Source organism: Anthonomus grandis, chromosome 3, assembly GCF_022605725.1.
Source record: "Anthonomus grandis grandis chromosome 3, icAntGran1.3, whole genome shotgun sequence".
Taxonomy (NCBI): Eukaryota; Metazoa; Arthropoda; class Insecta; order Coleoptera; family Curculionidae; genus Anthonomus; species Anthonomus grandis.
The window spans coordinates 7,103,395-7,124,508 of NC_065548.1; the positions used below are offsets into that span (position 1 = coordinate 7,103,395).

At 29.4% G+C, this 21,114-nt stretch overlaps 1 protein-coding gene across 9 annotated transcripts in view; it reads right to left on the minus strand.

Annotated features, from left to right (window-relative positions):
- The window catches only part of LOC126733826 (antichymotrypsin-2-like), a 60,350-nt gene that overhangs the window by 7,281 nt on the left and 31,955 nt on the right, over positions 1-21,114 (minus strand). For 3 of the 9 annotated variants that reach the window (XM_050437232.1, XM_050437233.1, XM_050437236.1), the window contains exons 3-8: positions 13,675-13,835; positions 13,457-13,613; positions 13,275-13,407; positions 13,111-13,216; positions 12,827-13,055; positions 12,636-12,774 (exon numbers count right to left, since the gene is read on the minus strand). In XM_050437232.1, coding sequence (XP_050293189.1) covers positions 12,636-12,774; positions 12,827-13,055; positions 13,111-13,216; positions 13,275-13,407; positions 13,457-13,613; positions 13,675-13,835 — 925 coding nt within the window. Of the gene's footprint in view, positions 1-2,713; positions 2,915-5,897; positions 6,041-6,290; positions 6,420-6,548; positions 6,744-9,388; positions 9,640-12,635; positions 12,775-12,826; positions 13,056-13,110; positions 13,217-13,274; positions 13,408-13,456; positions 13,614-13,674; positions 13,836-21,114 lie in introns of those variants that run through there. The other 6 variants (XM_050437239.1, XM_050437238.1, XM_050437240.1 and 3 more) reach the window with 6 other exon arrangements.

Consider the following 21,114-nt stretch of genomic DNA (forward strand, 5'->3'; position numbering starts at 1 on the left):
ATCTATTTTTGTTCATTTTTCTTTCAATTCCTTCTTTGAAAGCCAGTTAATTAAGGTATTCTTCTAACTTTTGCAGGTAGTTGAGGTTATTTTCCTATCAAGAAATAAACATTTATCATTTTGTAAAAGTCTTTAATCTTTCTTGAGAAACAGCGATTTCTTTAAATTTTTTCATGCATTCATTTTCTTATAACTGCCTGGAAAAACCTTCAAATACCTTTTCAATTAAATTAAAAAAATAATTTTTAAAGATTTTTTATAAGTTTTTTTTTCAAGTTCAGGGCAATACAGGTTTTGTTCAAATTTATTCAAGTTGTCAGACAGTTGAGGTAATTTTTTTGTTCCATTCTACTGTCTGGATGAAATTTAAAAAATCCTTCAAATGCCTGGAAGAATTGTAAAAATTAATTTTTAACTTCTGTTTCAAGTGCCTGGAAGAATTAAAAAAAAAAACAATTTACAAAAGATTTTTATTATTTCAAGGTAATAAGGGTTTCCTTCTAATTTTTCCATGCAGTAAAGGTATTTTTTTGTCTTAAAATTGCCTGGAAAACCCCTTTAAATGTCTAAAAGGAAAATGTCATTTTAAAAACTGACGTTATTCGGGAGTATGAAAATATGAAAAAATTATACAATTCACAAATTTTTCCTAGCATTTAAAGATCTGCCTGGAATATAATTTTTTCTTAAGTTGTTTATGCAATTAAGCTCCTTTTTTTAACATATAACCTCTTGGAGAAAGACTGTCAAGTGCTTAGAAGAACTGTGAACATTAAATTAAATAAAAAAATCATTTATCGTAATACAAAAATCTTTGAAAAATAATGATTTTTTCCATGCAGTTAAAATTATTAGTTATTTTTATAACTGCCTGGTCTGGAAGAATCTTTAAATGCCTGGAAGAACTGAAAAATTAAATTTAAAATAAAACGATTCCAAGAAATTCAGACTATTTATTTTACCATTGTTTTGTTTTTTTTTCCTTATATGTAATTTTCCTTAAAATTAATCTCTTTGCAGGTAGGTTATATGTAAGATTCTATACAGCTAAATATCGCCTATTTGTAAAAGTTTTTTATAATTTCTTTCTTATTTCAATAAAAGCTGATTATTGTTATTATTTTCTGAAGATGAAATGCTTCAACAGCTTGAAAAATCCGTTCAAGTGTTTAAAAGATTCGGACAAATTTGCATTTTTTTCTGGAAAAATTCAATAAACCAATATTTTTCAATGATATCATTCATTTGTTTATTTACAACTGCCTGGAAAGACCTTTAAATGCCTGGAAGAAATGTGGAATGTCAATTAAATTAAAAGTTTCGTACGGTGAAATAATATTGTTGTGAAAATGTTCTTTGAGTTTATTGTCAATAAGATAACAAAGTAAATGGGTAATTCGAATTTACTTTTACTTCTTATTTCTTTTATATTCAGAAAAAATTATGTTTGACAGTTATACTGGGTTATTATGTACAGAATAGTTATTTATTAATAGTTATTAACAAGTTTATAGTAACAAGTGTGTAAAATGAGCCTTTTTTTGATGAATGGGAAACATTCACCTACGGCTCATGCGACAATTCTCATGAATAAAAAAAGGGGATTTTACACGCGTGTAAGATGCAAAATATTTTTTGTACTACCGAAGAAAACATTAAAAAAATCAAAAATATCAAATTACTTTACGCACTTACGGTAAAAAAAACGTCAAAACATTTGTTGATAAGTTATAAATTATACGTCAAATTACTTTTTGCACTCAAATACATGTCAAATTACGACTTTTTTAAGCACTAGTGCGTAAAAAGTAAAACTTTACACACCCTGGTGTAAGTGTGTAAAGTGAGCACTTTACGCACGGTAGTAGAAAAATATTTTTTTAATTGTTATTTATGTTTAAAACCTATAATAAAAAAGATAATTTAATATATTTTTGTTTTAATTATTTAAAAAAAAATCCTGCCCTTCAATTCTGACTTGGACTTGACGCATAAAATTAACGATCCGTATTTTACGAGTAAATAATTTTTTTCTTCAAAAATCGCAAATTTTTATGTAATTTTTTATTTCATTTCCATACGACGATATTTGAATGAATTCAAAAATCCAAGCCCAAATATTATTCAAATAGTTTTTAAATTAATATTCAGTCAATAAAACACTTGTATTTAAGCAGTTATAGTACTTTATGACAATAAATACTGCATCAAATTAAACCGACTGTGGGTTAAAGTTGTTTTAGTAAGACTCTACTTTAAGATAAACAATAATAATTTTTATTACAAAAAAAAAATTATTTATTTTAAAAAAGTTCATATTAATGTAGTTTACACCTAATTATTGGTTAAGATTATACCTATTTGTAATGAATCGGACCTTTCATTGCATTTAACCTAGCCATTAATTAAAACCAACATAATTCAGTCATTTCATGTTATTTTAATTATATTTTGATAGTGTTTAAATAAGATCACAATTTACTTCAATGATTCTTAAGTTTATATCAATTAAGACTAATAACTAATTTTAAGTAGATATGTATACTAATAAAAGTAGGATCGTAATTTATTTAATTACAAATGTCATTCAGGTATTGTAAGTACAGTGCCCCATTGACTCAATGTGTTCAGTCAATCGTCATGCATGCAGCAATTTGTGTGACTGACACTTGAGACGAACAAGGGAGGTTTTCTTTAAAATGAAACAAATACATTCTAAAATACTTGTTTATTTTATTAAAATGCACATTAAGAAAAATGTAAAATTATGAATAACTATTCTTATTCCCTTATTCTGCCGAAGTCCGTCCAGCCAATATGACGACATTATTAAACGTGATGTAGTAGAAAAAGGGATGGTTTGCCTCGAACAAATACTCGCTGGGCAGTGGAAGAGACTCCGGCACAATATGAACTAGAAAAAAAATTGCAAAAAATTTTCAAAAAAATTGGGTTTTAAAAACATACTCACTTTTTATCGGAGGGAAAATTGGCAGCCAAGAAGGAGACAATAAAGCACAATAGCATGAAAACAATCTACTGTAGGCGTATTCTACTTATATAGGGCATATTAGTTGCTAAAATACGTACATATACAGTGGGTCCGAAGTAACGTATATGAAAGTAAGCAATTGATCTATGTAATTCAGACACCCTGTATAGGAATATATAAAATTGGTTAAGTTGGAGATTGATTTTCAAATTTAATTTTACCGCCAAATAAAGAAGGATTGAAATCTTTCATATTATGTTTGGGGTGTTTTTTAAGTAAGTTGGATTGAAGAAAATTGGCCTAATTAGTCTTAAATGTTTTGAACCACAGGGTTTTTTTTAATCTCATTTACATTCGATTTAATTGATTTTGATAAAGTTTAGTTTTTCATCAGAATATACCATCGATTTATTGTAAAATAAAAATGTTTTCGCCAGTTTCTGCTAGATATTTCAAAACCCAATTCTAATTTAAAAACTCACTGGGATCTGGGAAACCAAACTTTGAGCTGCAGTGTCAGTTAAATTGAGACAAAATTTAATTTTTTTCAGTTAATAAAAACCGGTATTTGATCCCAATTAAAATGCCCCTTGAATATTTTTAGAAATCCGATTACTTCGAGAAATATCTGAAAATTAAAAAAAATATATTTGTTTCTCATGTTATTTAAAGCCGTAGACCAAAATAAATGACTTGGTAATATGACGTTTCTTCTTCTAGTGACCATCATCAACTTGTTTGAATTATATACCAAATTAAGAATTATTAAAAGAGGAAAAGCCGTATAACGTATAATCAATTTTTGATGCAGGGTGAGAAAATTCAAATAAAGAGAGATTTTTTGGATTTTCGGTTTTTTTCCGGAAATTTTAGATTTTTTTTAAATTGTCGAAAGGCATTTTAATAAATATTAAATTACGTAACTTTGCTTCCAGTCATCAATGGTCATTCTCGAATGGGAAACTTTTGGTAGAAAATATATGTGGATTAAGTCAACCCTTTAAAACTCTCACATTAAAAAAAAATATCTAAATAATTAATGTTTCATTTAAAATCTAAAAAGACAGCTTTAATTCGAAAGAACTTTTAGAAAAATCAAAACATATTCAATATTTTATCGTAGATACTAAAATTCTGCACTGTGTTACTTAATAAAGGAAATTTGTTTTTTAGTATATTTTTATTACTTTCAATATTTTTTTTAATTTATAAATCTTTTGTTAAAAAATGCACCTGAATTATGTTAACTTCTTTAAAACTCCCATACTCCATTTTTTTAATACTAAAATAATTAATTTTAAAATAATATAAAAGCGAAATTCCAATTTTTTTTTCATTTTGGATTAAATCAATAAAAATTTTTTAATTCCAAAATTTGTTTCATGCGTCACACCTCGAAATTCCGTTTTAAATGCGTGCACCGTTACTGTGTCACGGCCACTACACAATACCTAATCTTCCCGGAGATTAAAATGCATGGCCTGGTGTGTTTTTAGGTACTTTCAATCAAATTCGCCACCCATTAAAAAAAAACATATTTTTTGAAAAATTCATAAAATTGAAAATATTAAAATATTTAAATAATTATTTTTAATTTTCAAATCAAAAACTCTTTTCAAAAAATAAAAAAAAACTAATGTAATTTTTAGTGAAGCATGGGTCACAGAGAATGTTTTACCAGGCCCTGTGACCTGTATAGGTGTCACACCTTGAAATTCCGTTTCAAAAATGTGTACCGTCCTTGCGTCATGGTAGCTATATTATCTTACGGGAGAATAAGATGCATGGCCTGGTAAACTTTTTAAGGTCAAAATTCGCAGCTTCGTTACGTAAAAATAAATCATTTTTCTCTTTTAGTTCAGTTTTAATAATTTTTTTAAAAATGCATAAAATTTTGGTCCAAATGAAAAATACTCAAACATCTCAATTATTTTTTAATCTTAAAATAACAAAAAATAGAGCTTCAATTTAGAAACCTTTTTGGAAAAATTAAGAAAACATGTAAGATTCAGTCACGCATGTCTTTTAGTCATATTATTTTCTTTTATTTGTAGTTGTTATTCAGTGACTAGTTTTGATACATGTATTTTAAAGTTTTAAAACCTTTAATTATAATGTTTCCTTATTTTATTTTATTAAATAAATATTTCTACACTCTTTTCTATTTTTTACAGCTTTGTTAACTACTTTTAGGTTTATAAAAATAAAGCGATTTTTGAATTTAAAGAATTTCAAATTAGAGAATTTTTTACCAAGACTTGACTCGTATCCCTGTCACACCTCAAAATGCCGTTTTAAAAGTGTGTACCGTTCCTGAGTAACGGCAACTATATACTCTTACCCAAGAGTAAAATGCATGGCCTGGTGAGATTTCTGGGTACGGTGGACCAAATTCGCCACACTGCGTTACTTACAAAAAAGCAATAAATAATTCATTTTCTTATTTTAGTTTAATTTTTTTTTGAATAATTAATAAAATTTTTGGTCAAAATTGAAAAATACTCAAATAGGTAATTTTTATTTTAAAATCAAAAACTGTGTTGAAAAAATCAAAAAACATGTAAATTTTAGTCACTCATAGGCCACAGAGATTGTTTCACCAGGCCGCCGGACCCGTAGACGTGTCACACGTCTGAATTCTATTTTAAAAGTGTGTACCATCATTGTGTCACGGCAACTATATAATCTTACGGGAGAGCAACCTAATAAACTAGAAAATACATGTATAAAAAAATAACAGACAGTTATTTGTAATGTTTCAAGATGTGGCGGGAAATTTGAATTTAAATTATTTCAAAATTAACCGATTTTATCCCTGAATGATGTATTGAGCAACTAATATATCGATAATTTCGGTAAAACTAAACTACTGAAAGAAATGATATAATTAATAAATAGAACGCACCTAAGATGATTCCACATTGTAAATCTACTGAGAAAATCGTCCAATGAAAACTACGGAATCGTGAGCCTTAATGAAAAAGTAAAATGGATGATCCGCGTGAAAGTTTTCGGGTATTTCCGTTGAAATCCTATCGGTTGTTATTACTAAAAGAATAAATAAATTTAAAAACAAATTATGAGAAGTTAACTAATAGTGGGAAATTGACACACTGGGTCACTAGTTATGTACACTTTTTCCTAACACCAGGTTCCCTAATTACGTGTTACTTTTTGTGCAATCAACGGCAGTAATTAATATATAAAACTAAGCATGCTCGTCTGATATGTACATGGGTAAAAGAAACAACGCATGCTCAGTAAAACATTTATTTCAAATCTTAAATTAAGTACTTACAAATTAATTAAAAAATGACCCTTCCTACAAATAACGTAACTCCATATGCCCTAATATAATAGAGAAACTCGTGATCCACATGAAAGTGGATGAAGGCTGGCAGTGGCAAGGATATAGGTATAGCTTTTACTAAAAATGTCAAATTAAAAAGTAAATTTATCAAAAATCTACATTTATCAAGTTAAATTGGTGCAAAATGGCATATGGTTGTGCAAATTAGACTCCTTAAATAGCCAACACCCATAACAATTTCAAGAGTGTTTTTTAAATCGTTTATTTTTTATAATTTTTTTTACAACGAATTTTTGTCAATGTTTCATGCTTGAGAGACTCTTCCAACAAATCCAATAATCCCGTTCACTCTTAAGCAGTAGAGGAATGGATGGTCTGCACTGAAACGCACTTCCAATATACTTGGCTCTTTAATAATCAAGGATTTCTCGATCACCCTCACTAAAATAAAAATAATGTTTCAGATCAGAATTTGCAAGAAAAAAATTATATATATATGTAAGTGAGTAAATGCTATACTTACCATGTGGGTGCAAATGTGCAATATTTTTGGTGCAAACCGGTGCTAAATGCAAAGAAAACTGTGTGTCCTATAGCCCCTTAGAATGCTCATTGTGAAATTAATGATTATGAATGAGCATTTATAAAAAAGCTCCAGTTATGATCCGCTTAGACATGAGGTACAGCGCCACTGATAAATTTGAAAGTTGGCAACTTTGCTAATATTTTATCCGTTCAATGTTGCCACTTCAGAGTGAAACTGGCAACGAATTCGTCATTTTAAAAAAAGCACTCTAATACACGTTTTTATCGTATCCATGAGTTTTCGATCCCTATGATACTGACTTTTAAAATGTTGATTCTTTTATATAAAAAGTGTCTCAATTAGGTAAAACAATACTTAACATATTCTGTTAAAAGCTACGCCCACATACTGTAAATTTCGAAATATTTTTGAATTTCTTTTTACCAAAATGGCGCAATTTTCAAAATACGAACTGTCGTTAATATGTAGAACGTTAGTTTACCTACTGGTAAAAATCGCGCCTTAATTTCTTAAAGTTCGAAGAGATTTTTTCCAAGGGACGCCATTTTAACAGTTGTTATAACTGTCATTATTAGTAAAAAATTAAATAATTAATGTAAAAACAATGCCCAAATTTTTTTTGTTCAAGATGGCGTCCAAAATGTTAAAATTCTCATGATTTGTGGGTAGATTTTTGGTTTAAATTATCGGAAAATAATTGACCTATTGCAGAAACCACGAACAAACCTTGTGACAAGTTGCAACTCAAAATTTAATATTTAAACTGTAAAAATAATAAATTTACTATCAAAAGTTTTGAAAAACTCAATTTAAAAAAAAAATCCCGCAAGATGGCGCTTATCCGATATCTTAAAAACTGCTGGTAAATTTCATAAAAATATTCAAAATTCTGTAAATTGTAAAAATAAATAATTTAAAAATTCAAAATACAAAATTTTTGATATTAAATTATTAATTTTTGAAATTGAAAACATTTTGTTTTTTTTTTGTCAAGAAAGCGCTATTTTGAATGTTACAACGCTTATTATTAGGTAAATTTCAACTCTGGTAAATTTGAAAAATTGAAAGTTTCTTTGAGAATTTTCAAAATTCCGCCATCTTGAAGCTCAAACTGCCATTTAATTTCAAATATTTTCTTTTAATTTTTCGGCGTTCTTTAGAATTCTCAAAATAATGTAAATTGTAAAAAAATTAATTTACTGTACAAAAATTTGAAAAAACTCGATCTTTCAAAGACGATCCGTTATTTTGAAAAATTTAATTCCTGTTGGGTAAATTTTTCCATAATTTTTAAAATTTTATAAAAACTTAAATAAACTATTTTGTAGACGCAAGTTTCGCCCAATATATTCAATGCCATGAATACACATTTTTAGAAAATAAAAAACCTGGATAAAACTTCATTCTTAGAGCCAATTGTTCATAAAAGTTCTTTATTTCCCAAATTATAAACATAGAAAAACTGCAACAAAAGAGTAAAAAAATATATATATAAGAAAATTTTAATAAAGAATTAATGGTCAAAGCAAAAATCGCCAACTAGTAGAAAAACTAGTTCTGGGTCTATAAGCAGTAATACACAGACAAGGGAAAATAAGCCAAATAAGCATAAGTAGGTAATTAATCTTAATAGGTAATTAAATTATTATGTTAAAATTATTTTTAGAATTTAATCTTGATTTTAATTTTTACTCCTCTTGACTTGATGTTGTTTTAATTTCGATTTTATTCGCAATTTTCGCTTAAATAATAATATTGCTTTGACTGTGTTTTATTGCCCTTGTCTTATTGTGGTTTTATTTTTTGTTTGAGCTTATCTTAAAATTGTATTAGTTTCTAGATCTATTAGTTAAGTATTTTGAGCATGATTGATATGTATCTATATTAGAGATTTTATGAATGCAAAATTGTTTTCAAGTGAAAAACTTTTAATCCTAAAAAAAAATCCTAATTTTCCACAACAATGTAAGAAAGTCTTTCCCGCCATTTCACGACATCACGGAAGTTTTTTTTGCAAGAATGTAGTACCGTGTTTGCAGGAATAGTACTTCAGAACAAATTATATGAAATGCATATACTTAGGTTAGAGATTATGAATTTGCACAACCTTAAGAACTTCAGAAAGTCGGAGAAATAGTCTTGCAATATTGTTTTTATATAAATAATTTTATAAATGCTCCTGGTTTACTCTGCTAAATTAATTTGTGTGCACCTAGGTATATAACACGAGCGTTTTTATATGGTCAGTATTCGTACCAATTATTATAAAAATTCCCCACTAATTGTTATGTGCAAATTATATAATTAAATTCGATCGCATGGTGATTTGTGGGATGTCGAGCCGCAGCCAGGCTTAAGATAGGTCTCTAAGTTTTGAAAAATTTAATAAAATGTATCTGTAAATCTAAAATTACCAGCACATAATAAGCACTGAATTGCATTGTATTCTTTTCTTTCCCAATTGTGTGTTAGTTTACAAAATTGTTTTGAGTGTTAGTTAAGGTTTACCTACTCTGTAAATGAATGTATAACTGTTCAATTAAATAAATAAATAAACTAATATATTTACACACAATACTACAAAACACGATCACTTTTTTAAATTTATTTACAACTATTTAAATCTCGCGCCAATATTCCGAATTTTACTTCACTGAAGTGACAACTGACTACTATCGGTGATGCAGCTCCTTATATACTCGGCAGAACGATGTTCCGGAAGATTCTCGCTAACCTTCGAGACGTCGCGCGGTATACCACTTCTGCCATTTCGGAATGACGAAGACTCAGCTAGATTCATAGTGTTTACAATATCAAGTTACACGTTGATTTTTTACTTTTCAAATTAGATTTGCATTTAGTTTGGTTGCTTTTAGTTATTTCATAATCTACCAATGACAAAGTTATTCACCTTTTATTTATTCATTTTAATGATATGTAATTAATATGTAAAAAAAATCGCAAAAACCACGCCTAAACTATAAACATTTAAACTTGGAAATTTTCTTGTTCAATATTAGGTCAGTTCTAAATTCGGTAAATCTCAAACGATTATTTTTTTTTAATGTTCAATGGTATGTAAAAATACCGAACGTACTATAGTAAAAAACCACGCCGAAAAATAGTTTTTCTTAAATTTGAAGACAAATATGGGTCTTGTTTTTGGACTTTAAAATAATTCGTTTGCTATTTATACAAGGTGAATTAACATTTTCCAAAAGAAAAATAACTTCTTTTAATTATGGGGATCATCCATACACAAATTTCATATTTTTTAACTACAGGATGCTCTAACTAAAAAGCCATGCACAAATATATAACATAAAACTACATATGTATGCACCAATGATTATATACAGAGTGTCCTCTATCTCTACCAATCTAAGAACATTGAAAGGCTAGAATCAGTTAACAGCAACTTTGTTTCATTTCAACATGTGATCAGGGGCAAGGGGGTGCTTTGTTTACAAACATATTTACCGATTTTCTGTTGTCAAGTTTATATATACTTTCCAAAGAGCAAATTTTTAGCTATAGTTTAACACATGTGTGAACTCTTTTCACAAATAAACACCGATACTGTCATAACATCATATAAAGGGAGAACCATCATCATAAACGTAGAATAGGGATCATAGACTTAAATAAAAAGATAGATAAACCTAAATAACTTGAATGTGTAATGTGAATCACAAGAATCTATATATTTTTAAATGCAAATATTTTTGAAAAAATACTTATTTTTTAATGGGCTATAAGGAATAGAAACCCGTGTTTTGTCCATGGTTTTATTAACAGAACTGATTTTATTTTTTTGTTGTCTTGTCAAAAAATGGCATATTAAGATGTTAAAAATGGGTCTTGTTGACTTTAAGTATCTCCGATTTTGCAATATTTTAAAATTTGTGTAGAAAGAGAAACAAATTTGTGGATTACTCACAAAGGACGCTAAATAATAATATTTAATTCCTTTAAAATATGGGTCTACTCTAGTTTATTTGATGATCGAAACTCTTTGTTATTGATGATTACATTGTTAAATTGTTGACATATGGACATATCGCAATATAATTTTATTAGTACTCTAAAGCTCAATGTAAGTAATAAGAAACAAACACGTCTAAAAAGTGTATCCTATAAGAAGAGAAAACATGGAAGACGTCTAAATCTATATGCCAAAATGATAAAAATTCATATGGAAGGAATAAAAAATTCTTTAATCAAGGAATATGTATGGCAACGTTGTCACCTTGCGGCGTTATGTCATACGTCAATAACAAAGAATAATAACAGGAAGATGGAAGGGAATTTTGTTTTTGTTATTTATATGAAAAAAAAATTATTTAGAGTAAATTTTAAATAAAATATTCCATATTTCATATTCTTTTTAATTCGGACCTAAATTTAAAAATTACCAATATAAGAAATATTATATTATGGGTGTCTTAGGTACCTTTTGTACACCAAAATAACGAAGTTAGTTACAAGAAAAGATGAAAACAATTTTTTGAATATTGTATAAAGAATTTCCATTAAGCCATGAAATTTTCGAAAACGAGTTTATATCGTACATAGGTACACATTGTCATAATTTTTTTTTCTATTATTTTATTAAAGAAAATATTATGCATCCTCCAATTTTTTTTTGCTTACAATGGTCCAAGGAAGATCACATATAATCGGAGATACATAGAGTTGACTAGAACCATTAAAAATTTTAAGAATTTCACGTTTATACGTGAACCCATATTTCCTATTGGTTAGTAAATAAAGGAACTTACTCCCATTAATCAGCGCCGCAAAAATGACACGTGATAAATACAGTTATTAATGAATATTTATCATGTAAATATTTTTTGACGACGTCACTGGTAAAGATTCCTTATGTCGGTAGCATCAACAATAGCTACGTTTACAACGCGCGGATCTATTAGGTCAATGGATCAAATGATAGACTATTTTTATTAAGTACAGCCCTGTTTACAAGGATTGATTTTGAGGGTTAAATTAGTGCAGGATTATCTCTAGGATTAAAATATCAGTTGAATGGAGTTTAGAGGATGAATTATAGCACATAACCTCTAAATTTTTAAAAGTGTTATTGCTGTTTAAAAATAATAAAAATAAACTTATCAATTTTTTTAAAGGCTTACGCTTGTTCTTCTTTTCCTCTCGTTCTTTATTTTTGTGTACAAAAATAAAACCCTCCTAGGCTAACATCCAATAAAATGTCAAACTTGTCATTTCGGTACTTCAAAATATGTCCTAGGTGCTTACACCGAAAAAAAATAAATTTAATCTACCCTGTTTGGGACGCATCAAATTCACGTATCAAATTTTAGTGCGCTGCCATTTACACCGAAAAAATAGTCCTGATGTCATTTGATCCAAGTATTAAATATTTGGTACATGCGTTGTAAACGTAGCTAATGCGATCATACACCTTATCTGCACTACATGTGCAGATATCGCATTGGTGGTCCTACCGACACAAGGAATCTTTACCAGTGACGTCGTCAAAAAATATTTACATAATAAATATTCATTAATAACTGCAATATTGACTTCTTTATAGAGTATCTTATCATATTTTATTTAAAAAAAGTTCATCATATTTTATTAAAGAGAAACCGTAGTATTGTTTTGTTCCTGTCAAATTAAGTGACAAATTTGTATGATATTATAAACTGTTTTTTGTTACATAAGCATTTGGCATCATTGCGAGCATACTTCAATGCTAAATCTAGCCTTTCAATGTTAAGATCCCAATTAAAAAAAAAACTTACCGAAAGTAGCCGCTGCTGCTTCCGTTCCCGCCGTCGTGACGTTTATAAACGCCTTTTGAAAAACGTCGTCGATCTTAAGGGCTTCGGCTGATATGCCGCTCAGATCGGCGTAATCCGAGAAGGCAGTTCTCACACCCAACTGTAAAAAGGAAATTAAGGACAACAATTACGAGAAAATATTTACAACCTACTCTTTGCAAAATCGGTTTTAACTTTAACTCGCTCTCCACCAAGAAGCTGGGCATTTTCACGTAAACCCGTTGCCAGTCCAAGGGCTGAGGCCTCAAAACCTCTTCGAGGTTCGCCTCTAGGGAAGCCAGACCTTCCCTCTCGTTGGGCAACACCACAATCATCGACACATTTTCGGCTTCATAAGGCAATTCTAAGAATTTTGCGTTCAGTTTACGGTTTTCATGGTACCTAAAATAATGTTTGGATTGAAGATAATATCGTGCGCGAAACACGTGCTGCTCACCTAAAAGATTCTTCAATATACATCATATCGACTTCCTTGGACTTGGTGTTGGATAAGTAAAACTTTTCTTTGCGGGTGTCCTTTTCAAAGGGGAAGGCCCACTTACCTAGAAAGTTTATTATTAACGAAAAATAATTATATTAATCGTTTTTGACCCATTTTACCACTAAAGTACAATGCGTTCACCAATATCAGCCTAGTGAGTACATTTATGGCATCAGGTGAAATGAGATCTTTGATTTTATTATTGGTCTGGTTCTCTACCCAATTATTGATCTTTTCAGCTGCCTCAGCCCCCTAGTAATGCCATTATTACAAACTCACAATAATATATTTCTTACCATACCTGAGCGAAATCAACATTCTCAATATCAGCATTAAAAGTGTTCACTGCGAGACTCTTAAATGAATCCAAGATCTTAAACTGCTTTCCTAAATACAATTTGTTGGCCGAAAGCAGCTTTACACCCTCATCGGTTGATTTAAGGGTTGGTAAATATTTTCTTGAAAGAAAAACAATTAAATATAATTATTATTAGAATTTGAATGAGTGGCAAAATTTACTTTAGAGCCATTTCTGTTTCTTTTTCGCTGGGGAAGTTAAGGGCCGAAGAGAATTCGTTGGCTGTCAAGCCCTTGGCGCCGGCCCTTGTGAGGGCTAAGATGACTTCGATCGAGAATGGGCTGAAGATGAAGTTTTTGTTTGGGTTTTCTCTTAAGACTTCCTGAAAAAAATTGATGGGATTCAAAAATGGATTCGATTGTCTCTAAGAAAACAACGAATGGTCTGAGTTCTTAAAAAGGTAAAGAACCGTCATATTCCCGGCAATTGAAGTAATTTTTCACTTAATTATCAATTTTTTTTTAGTTTGTAATAATGCTTTAACATATGACTGATTTAGGCCAAAAAAAACATTTTTTTTCAGTTTGCAACACAAAAAATTAAATTATGTTAGTGATACTAGTGAGTTGTCCTATATTAGCAAAAAAAAAGTAAGACAAGTTGGCATCACTGAACAAAAGGCAATTTTTTTAGTTTGCAACACTGTAAAGAAACACCTGCTTTAACAGTAGTTTTTAATTTGTAACACTGTCCTTGAAATTGACTGAACTAAACAAAAAAACACATTTAAAAAAAAATTTAGCTCGCAGCACAAAAATAAAATTATGTTGGCAACATTGTGAAAGAAAAGAACTATTCACAGTGTTGTCAACATAATTTCATTTCATGTGTTGCAAACTGACAAAAATTAGAAAAATTGTGTTTTCAACTTGTATCAGTCAATTCGCAGGATAGCGTTACGGGTTGCAAACAAATTCAATGCAATAAAACGGTTTTTTTCACAGTGTGGCCAACCGATAAAAAATTAAAAATAGTATTTTTTCTACAATGTCGCCAACCTATTTGGTTTAAACCAGCCAATTTCCAGAGCAGTGTGACAAACTTCAAAAAAAAACTATAAGATGGTTTAACAATTACCATTTGATTGTGGTAAAAATTGAAACTAAATCACTATATTCTTTTACATAAAATATACCAAAATTACTAACATTTTTTTTATTTACAAACTGGATTTTTGTGTTTTGTCTTATAGTTTGTTTTGTAATTTATGATACTGTTCTGAAAATTGGCTGGTTTTAACCAAAAAAAAAATTAAAACAGGTTGGCAACATTGTTAAATAATAAGACCATTATTTTTTTAGTTTGTAACACTCTCCTGAATTAAACAAAAAACCATTAAAACATGTTGGTATCACTGTGAAAAGAATCGTTTTATTATTTGTTTTTAACATGTAACACTATCCTGGGATTGACTGATTAATAATAATAATAATAATAATAATAATAACGTTTATTAAACATTATACATAATACACTTATTAAACAATACAATAAATAAAAAAAAATATAAATGTTTAGAAATATCACTGAAGCACAATATAAGCACTTGTGCGTGATTTGTCGTTAGATAATCGGGTAAATGTCAAATTTAGGTAATTATGTCTATTGGGTAAACAGACTATAACCGGGTTAGAAAGTTCGTTTCAGGGTACACTCAGAACAATATAAACCTGTAAGTTGATATTTCAAAACACCCTGAAACAATAAGAATCTATTGGATGTATTTAAGATTTATTAAATCATTAAAAACTTCTCTATCCTTCAAAAATATCTAGTTTTTGGCTTTGCGTTTAAAAGAGTTAAAGCCTTCAACCATCCTTATATCGTTTGGGAGCATGTTATACAATCTCGGAGCAAAATATTTTAAGCTCCTCTGTTCATGAGTTTTACGAGTCGTGGTTGGATATGCCAAGTTGTTTTGTCTAGTAGATGAATTTTGATTGATATTTAACTCTATCTTGTTTTTATTTATATATTTAAGGATTTCTAAACAATAGAGTTGATGCAAATCTAATATCTTACTTTCAGAAAAAAGGTTATCAGTGGGATATGTTCTGTCTCTGCCAAAAATGATTTTTAAAAACCATTTTTGAATTGATTTTAATTTTTGTATATGTGTTTCAGAAACGCTTCCCCATCCCAAAATACCATAAACTAAATGGCTTTGTACAAAAGACATATATACAATTTTTAGATGTTCGGTAGTCAAAAAATCTCGAAGGTACATAAATTTTGAGAGAAGTCCCCTTAACTTCTGAACCATTTCATCGACAAGAAGGTCCCATTTCAACAAATTATCAATTTTAATACCGAGATATTTAAAAGATTTTGCTTCGGGTATTTTACAATTCCCAATCTTAATGTTGCCAAGCTTTTGAAGGGAACTTCTGTAAGTTGCAAAAGACATGTAGTTAGTTTTTTGTATATTTAAAGTTAATTTATTGTGTTGAAACCAGTTTTTTAGTTCCACAAAGTCTTTTTTAATTTGGGTTGTTATAATTTTCCAAGACTTTGATCTACAGAGTAAAACGGTGTCATCTGCAAAACTAACCAGCGTTCCATTTAGTTTAAGCTTAAGCATGTCGTTTACATAAACCGTAAAAAGTAAAGGACTCAACACAGTTCCCTGGGGTACTCCATACCTAACATCTCTTCCACTGCTTATGGTTCCATTAAAGTCAACACGCTGCGTTCTATTTGTAAGGTAGCTTTTAAGCAAATCGAAAACTTTGCCTCAGAGTCCACAGCTGTGTAGTTTTTTTAAGAGTATCTCATGACAGACAGTATCAAAAGCCTTAGAAAGATCCACGAACAGGCATAAGCAAGCTTCACTATTACCTAGTGCATCAGATATTTGTGATGTTAAAAGTTTAATTGCATCCTGCGTAGATCTTCCCTCCCTAAAACCAAATTGCAAGTCTGATAATACATTAAATTTTGTTAAGAAATTTGTCATTCTTTTTTTAATTAATCGTTCAAAAACTTTTGAAAATATTGACAAAAGTGAGACAGGTCTGTAATTTGATATTTCTGTTTTGTCGCCATTTTTATATAAGGGTTTAATAGTTCCGATTTTAAGACAGTCCGGAAAGCACCCTGTATCAAATGACTTATTTATTAGCCACGTCAAAATCGGTGAAATTTCTGTCGATATTTGTTTTAGGCATTCACTTCTTATATTGTCCCATTATGATTTGGAATTTTCTAGTAATGTACTTTGACCTTTAAAGAAGATATGATCAAGACAAGTACTAGATCTAGATCGTGTGATTTTGTTTATGAACGATTTAAACTGAAATTGCGCTAAAATATTTTTGTAGTTCTCAATATTTTGATCTGTTCTGTTAAATAAATTAATGTTAATGTCTCCTATTCGAAGGTCTGTTTTGTATTTTTTACATTTGTCCAAGTATATGAGCAAACTGTTATTAAATCATTCTTTTTCTATTTGCGGAGATTTGTATATTGTTGTATTATTATTTGAAAAAAAATGTATAGTTAAACTATTTAAAAATACGCAAAGTTGGTTAAAGTTTTGGCTTAAACTAGATATATTAAGATGGAAGATTTTTAGATCCCTTGTTTGCCCTGAATATTTCTTATTAAAAATTTTAGTGCTTTTTACTTCACAGGTATCATGTATTTCATTTGGGAAATGTTGAATATAGTTGTCTATAATAGATACTTACACTAATATTGTTCAAGGAAATTAATTCTGCGCTACTATACATATATCTAAATAAAATAAAATTAGAGTTTTAAAATCATAATGAAGAAGATCCTAAAATATTAATTTCTAAAGGGCAGGTACAGTAAAATAAACATTGCAAAAAAATATTAAAATTAGATGCGCAAGGTTACAATGGATTTAAAATAAAAATGCCTCAACAATAGAAAAAACTTACCAATGCTTACACGCAATTTTTTTAGTTTTTTTTAATTAAAACTGCTTACTTCTAGTTGGCCGATTTTTTAGCATATTGCTGGATGATCCAGCCCTAGTTCTTCGGTTTTTTGGTGTTTGGTTAGGTAGAATTTGGTTTTTTATTTTCGGCCTACTACTCGTTTGGTCGTTAAGGTCTTGTTTTGATGTTATTTCAGCTTCCTCGGTTTTCTTTTTATTTTCCTCCTTTGGGAGAGATTTTGGAGAGGAAGGGGTAGATGCGTCTTCGCTCGTGTCTTCAATCTGGTAACTCCTTGGTGCTGGAGTTGGTGGCGCACTTGTGTTTGAAAATAAGACACTCTTATCCACTAAAGGTTCCAAAAATGCAGTTTTGTCCAACCTTTTTAGTGTTTCGACTGTATATTCGTCGTTTCCAATAATAAGCTTCGATTTTACAATTTTTGAAGAGAACTGTTTTTCTCATGCTATTTTACAAAAATCGTAGAGAATTTTACTTTCAGATCTCTTTTCTTTAGTCAAACATCTCCCAATAAAAATTCCAGTTTTCTTTAATTTATTACAGTTCTTTAAAATTTCACTCAGGGTACTTTCTCTAACAAGTTTCACTAGTATAGGCCTCGGTTTTCCATTTCGGTCGTTCCCAATCCTAAAGGTGCAGTCTAATTAATTTTTTCCTATTTTTAGGCGTAACTTATCATTGAAAATGTCTAACACAACTTCCTCCAAGGATCTAGCTGCAGATTCTACAATTCCAAATATTAAAATATTTTTTCTTTTAGCGAATTCTTCGTTTTTTAAAACTTTTTCCCTAAGCACTCGATTCTCAGATTCCAAGACTTCCACGGCATTTTTTAGGGTATCGATTTCTTCCTTATATCCTGCGAGATCTTGTTTTAGAGTTAATACATCCTGTCTCGTTTGCTGTAATAGCTCAAAAATTTCGTCATTTGATTTACCTCTTGTGCTACCCATTTAATTGAAAAATATTTGTTTAATTTATAACTACACGTACAAAATCTTTTAATTTTTTAAACCAATCATTATAATTGGGTCATTAGTCAATTCTACTTTTTTTTGGACTAAATCAAAAAGACCATTGCATGTTGTAAGCATTATTGAGGTTCACTATTGTTATGACTAAAGTATAATATTTATGGACCAAAGGTTTTCACTTTCTATCGCCCTGAGGATGGTCTAATATAGATCGAAACGTCGGCAGTATTAAAATCAAAAACCTGAGTTTTATTTGACCTCAGATCCAACTCAATTAGCAAGAAGCATAAAAGATATTTGGGTCACAAAAAAACAACAATGAAATTATGTTGGCAATACTGTTGAAATAAATCTCAGAGTCTTGTATTTTTTTTTAATTTGTGACAGTACTTCAGTTTTTAACTTGTAACTATGTCCTGGTAATAGACTCATTTTAAAACAAAAAAATGTAAATCATGTTAGCATCACTGTGAAAAAAGAACAATTTTTTTTTTGTTTGAAACATTAACAATGAACTTATGTTGGCAACCCTGTAGAAATTAATTTCAGTCTTATATTTTTTTTTGTTTGTAACGCTACTGCAGGAAGTGAATAACTTAAACCAAAAAAAAATTAACAACAGGTTGGCAAGATTGTAAAAAGACTTTTTTTTAGTTTGCAACACTGTCAAGAAAAGGTTTATTTTATCGTTTTTTTTTAAATTCATAAATAATATTGTCATCGAAGTTAACTATTATATTATGATATATCATATATGTCATTGCCGAAGTAACGTTCCAACCTGAAAAAAATGATAAAAGGTTTTTTTTTCACAGTGTTGCCAATATCTTTCCACTTTCTTCAAAATTGTATCTGTCAATGGTCGGAGCAGTGATACAACCTAAAAATTAATAAAATAGTCAACGGTGCTACCAATGTCTTAGAAATATAATCATATATTCTCTCACACAGTATTGCCAACATGAATCAAATTTTTGGGGTTTACAAACTGGATTTTTCTGAATTTTCAAATTGGAAAATTTGCATTTTTTTGCAGAAACTGAAAAAAAAAACACATTTTGATTTTTTTAGTGCAATACAAAAAATTTAAATTATGTTAGTAACACTGTGAAAGAAAAGAACTAGTTATTAAATTTGTGCAGGCTGCAACGCTGTAAATAATAAACTGTTTTAACAGTTTTTTTAGTTGGTTACCCTACTCCAAGAATTGACTAAATTCAATTAATTAAAAAAAACTTAAAACAGCTTGGCAATATTGTAAAAAAATACTATTTTTTGTTTCAGTTTCTCAAACTGTAAAAAAATCATTTGTTTTCAACTCATAACACTATCCTGGGAATTAATAAAACATGTTGGTATCACTGTAAGAAAGAATCACTGTAAAATAAAGAAACATTTTTCTTAATTTGCAACAGAAAAAATAAATATGGATTGCAAACATGTTTTAAGGTTACATTAGACATTCCTAAAGCAGCGTTTCAACCTAAAAAGAAATGATAAGACAGTCTTTCCTTCAGAGTGTTGCCAACACAACTCCACTTTTTCCTAAATTGTACCTGTCAATGGTTATTTAGCAAAAGCTACATAGATAAATTGAACAAAAAAAATTGGAAACAGGAACAATTTTACCACTGATTTGGTGTGACACTCAAATCAGTGGTAAAACTAATTTGTGATTTGAGCTAAAAAAGTTTTTTCTGTTTACGACCATATCATTAAACGAATTCATAAATTTATGAATTCTAATTATACCTAATAAAAAGTCGACTTCCTATTTTCCTAGGTCTCATTAAACGGGCCCTACACACCCTAGAAACATGCTCGACTTAACCTTAAAAGCCTTTCATTTTCTTTTGCAACCTAACCTTCAAACATCAGTAATTATTAAGTTAATCCAAACGTCCACAAAATTAGTAATTGATAAATAATTGCAGTTTTTTTTGTTCGAAAAACCCTCGAGTATACCCACCCACTCCGCATATACCAGCTTACTAATGAACCGCGATTTAATGTGCAAAAATTTATTAAAAATACATATTTTATAGGAAATTGAGCAATAGTGGTATGTTTTCGCGGTATTTAGCACATAGTGGTTTTTTTTTCTGTTTTTTCGAAACGTATACCGCACCAGGTCGCACGGATCCCGCAATCATAACTTTTGATAAACTGATTTTACGCATTTGGAAATTGGCCATAAGTTTGATAAAATCTTGTTCGATCACGCTCTAAAAATGATTTTTTTTTTAATAAATTTTAAAATTGGTTTTATTTTAGTTGATATTTTATGCATAATTAAACATTATTGCCTTAATACAAGAGCGGATTAAGCCATGATTATATTATGTGCATGCAAATCAACATTTATTGATTGCCTTTTCTTGAGACTAAAACAAGAACAAGAAATGCCTAAATGAAGTAGTTGTAATTTAATGTTTTCTTTATTTTTACTGATTCAATTCCTCTAAGAAAATCACTTTTACTGAAATTTTTTACAACCGTTATTGGCTTTAAGGCATCGAAGAGTACTCATGATGCTATATACGACTTTCTGGAGAACGCTTACTTTAATGTGGACCAAGGCTATCGGCAGCGATTTTCTTTGATCAATCTAAAGCTTTTGATGCAGTGAACCACAGACTATTAATGTCTAAGAATGAAAAAATATATAGTTAGGTATGAATTAAAACAATTGAAAATAGTCAAC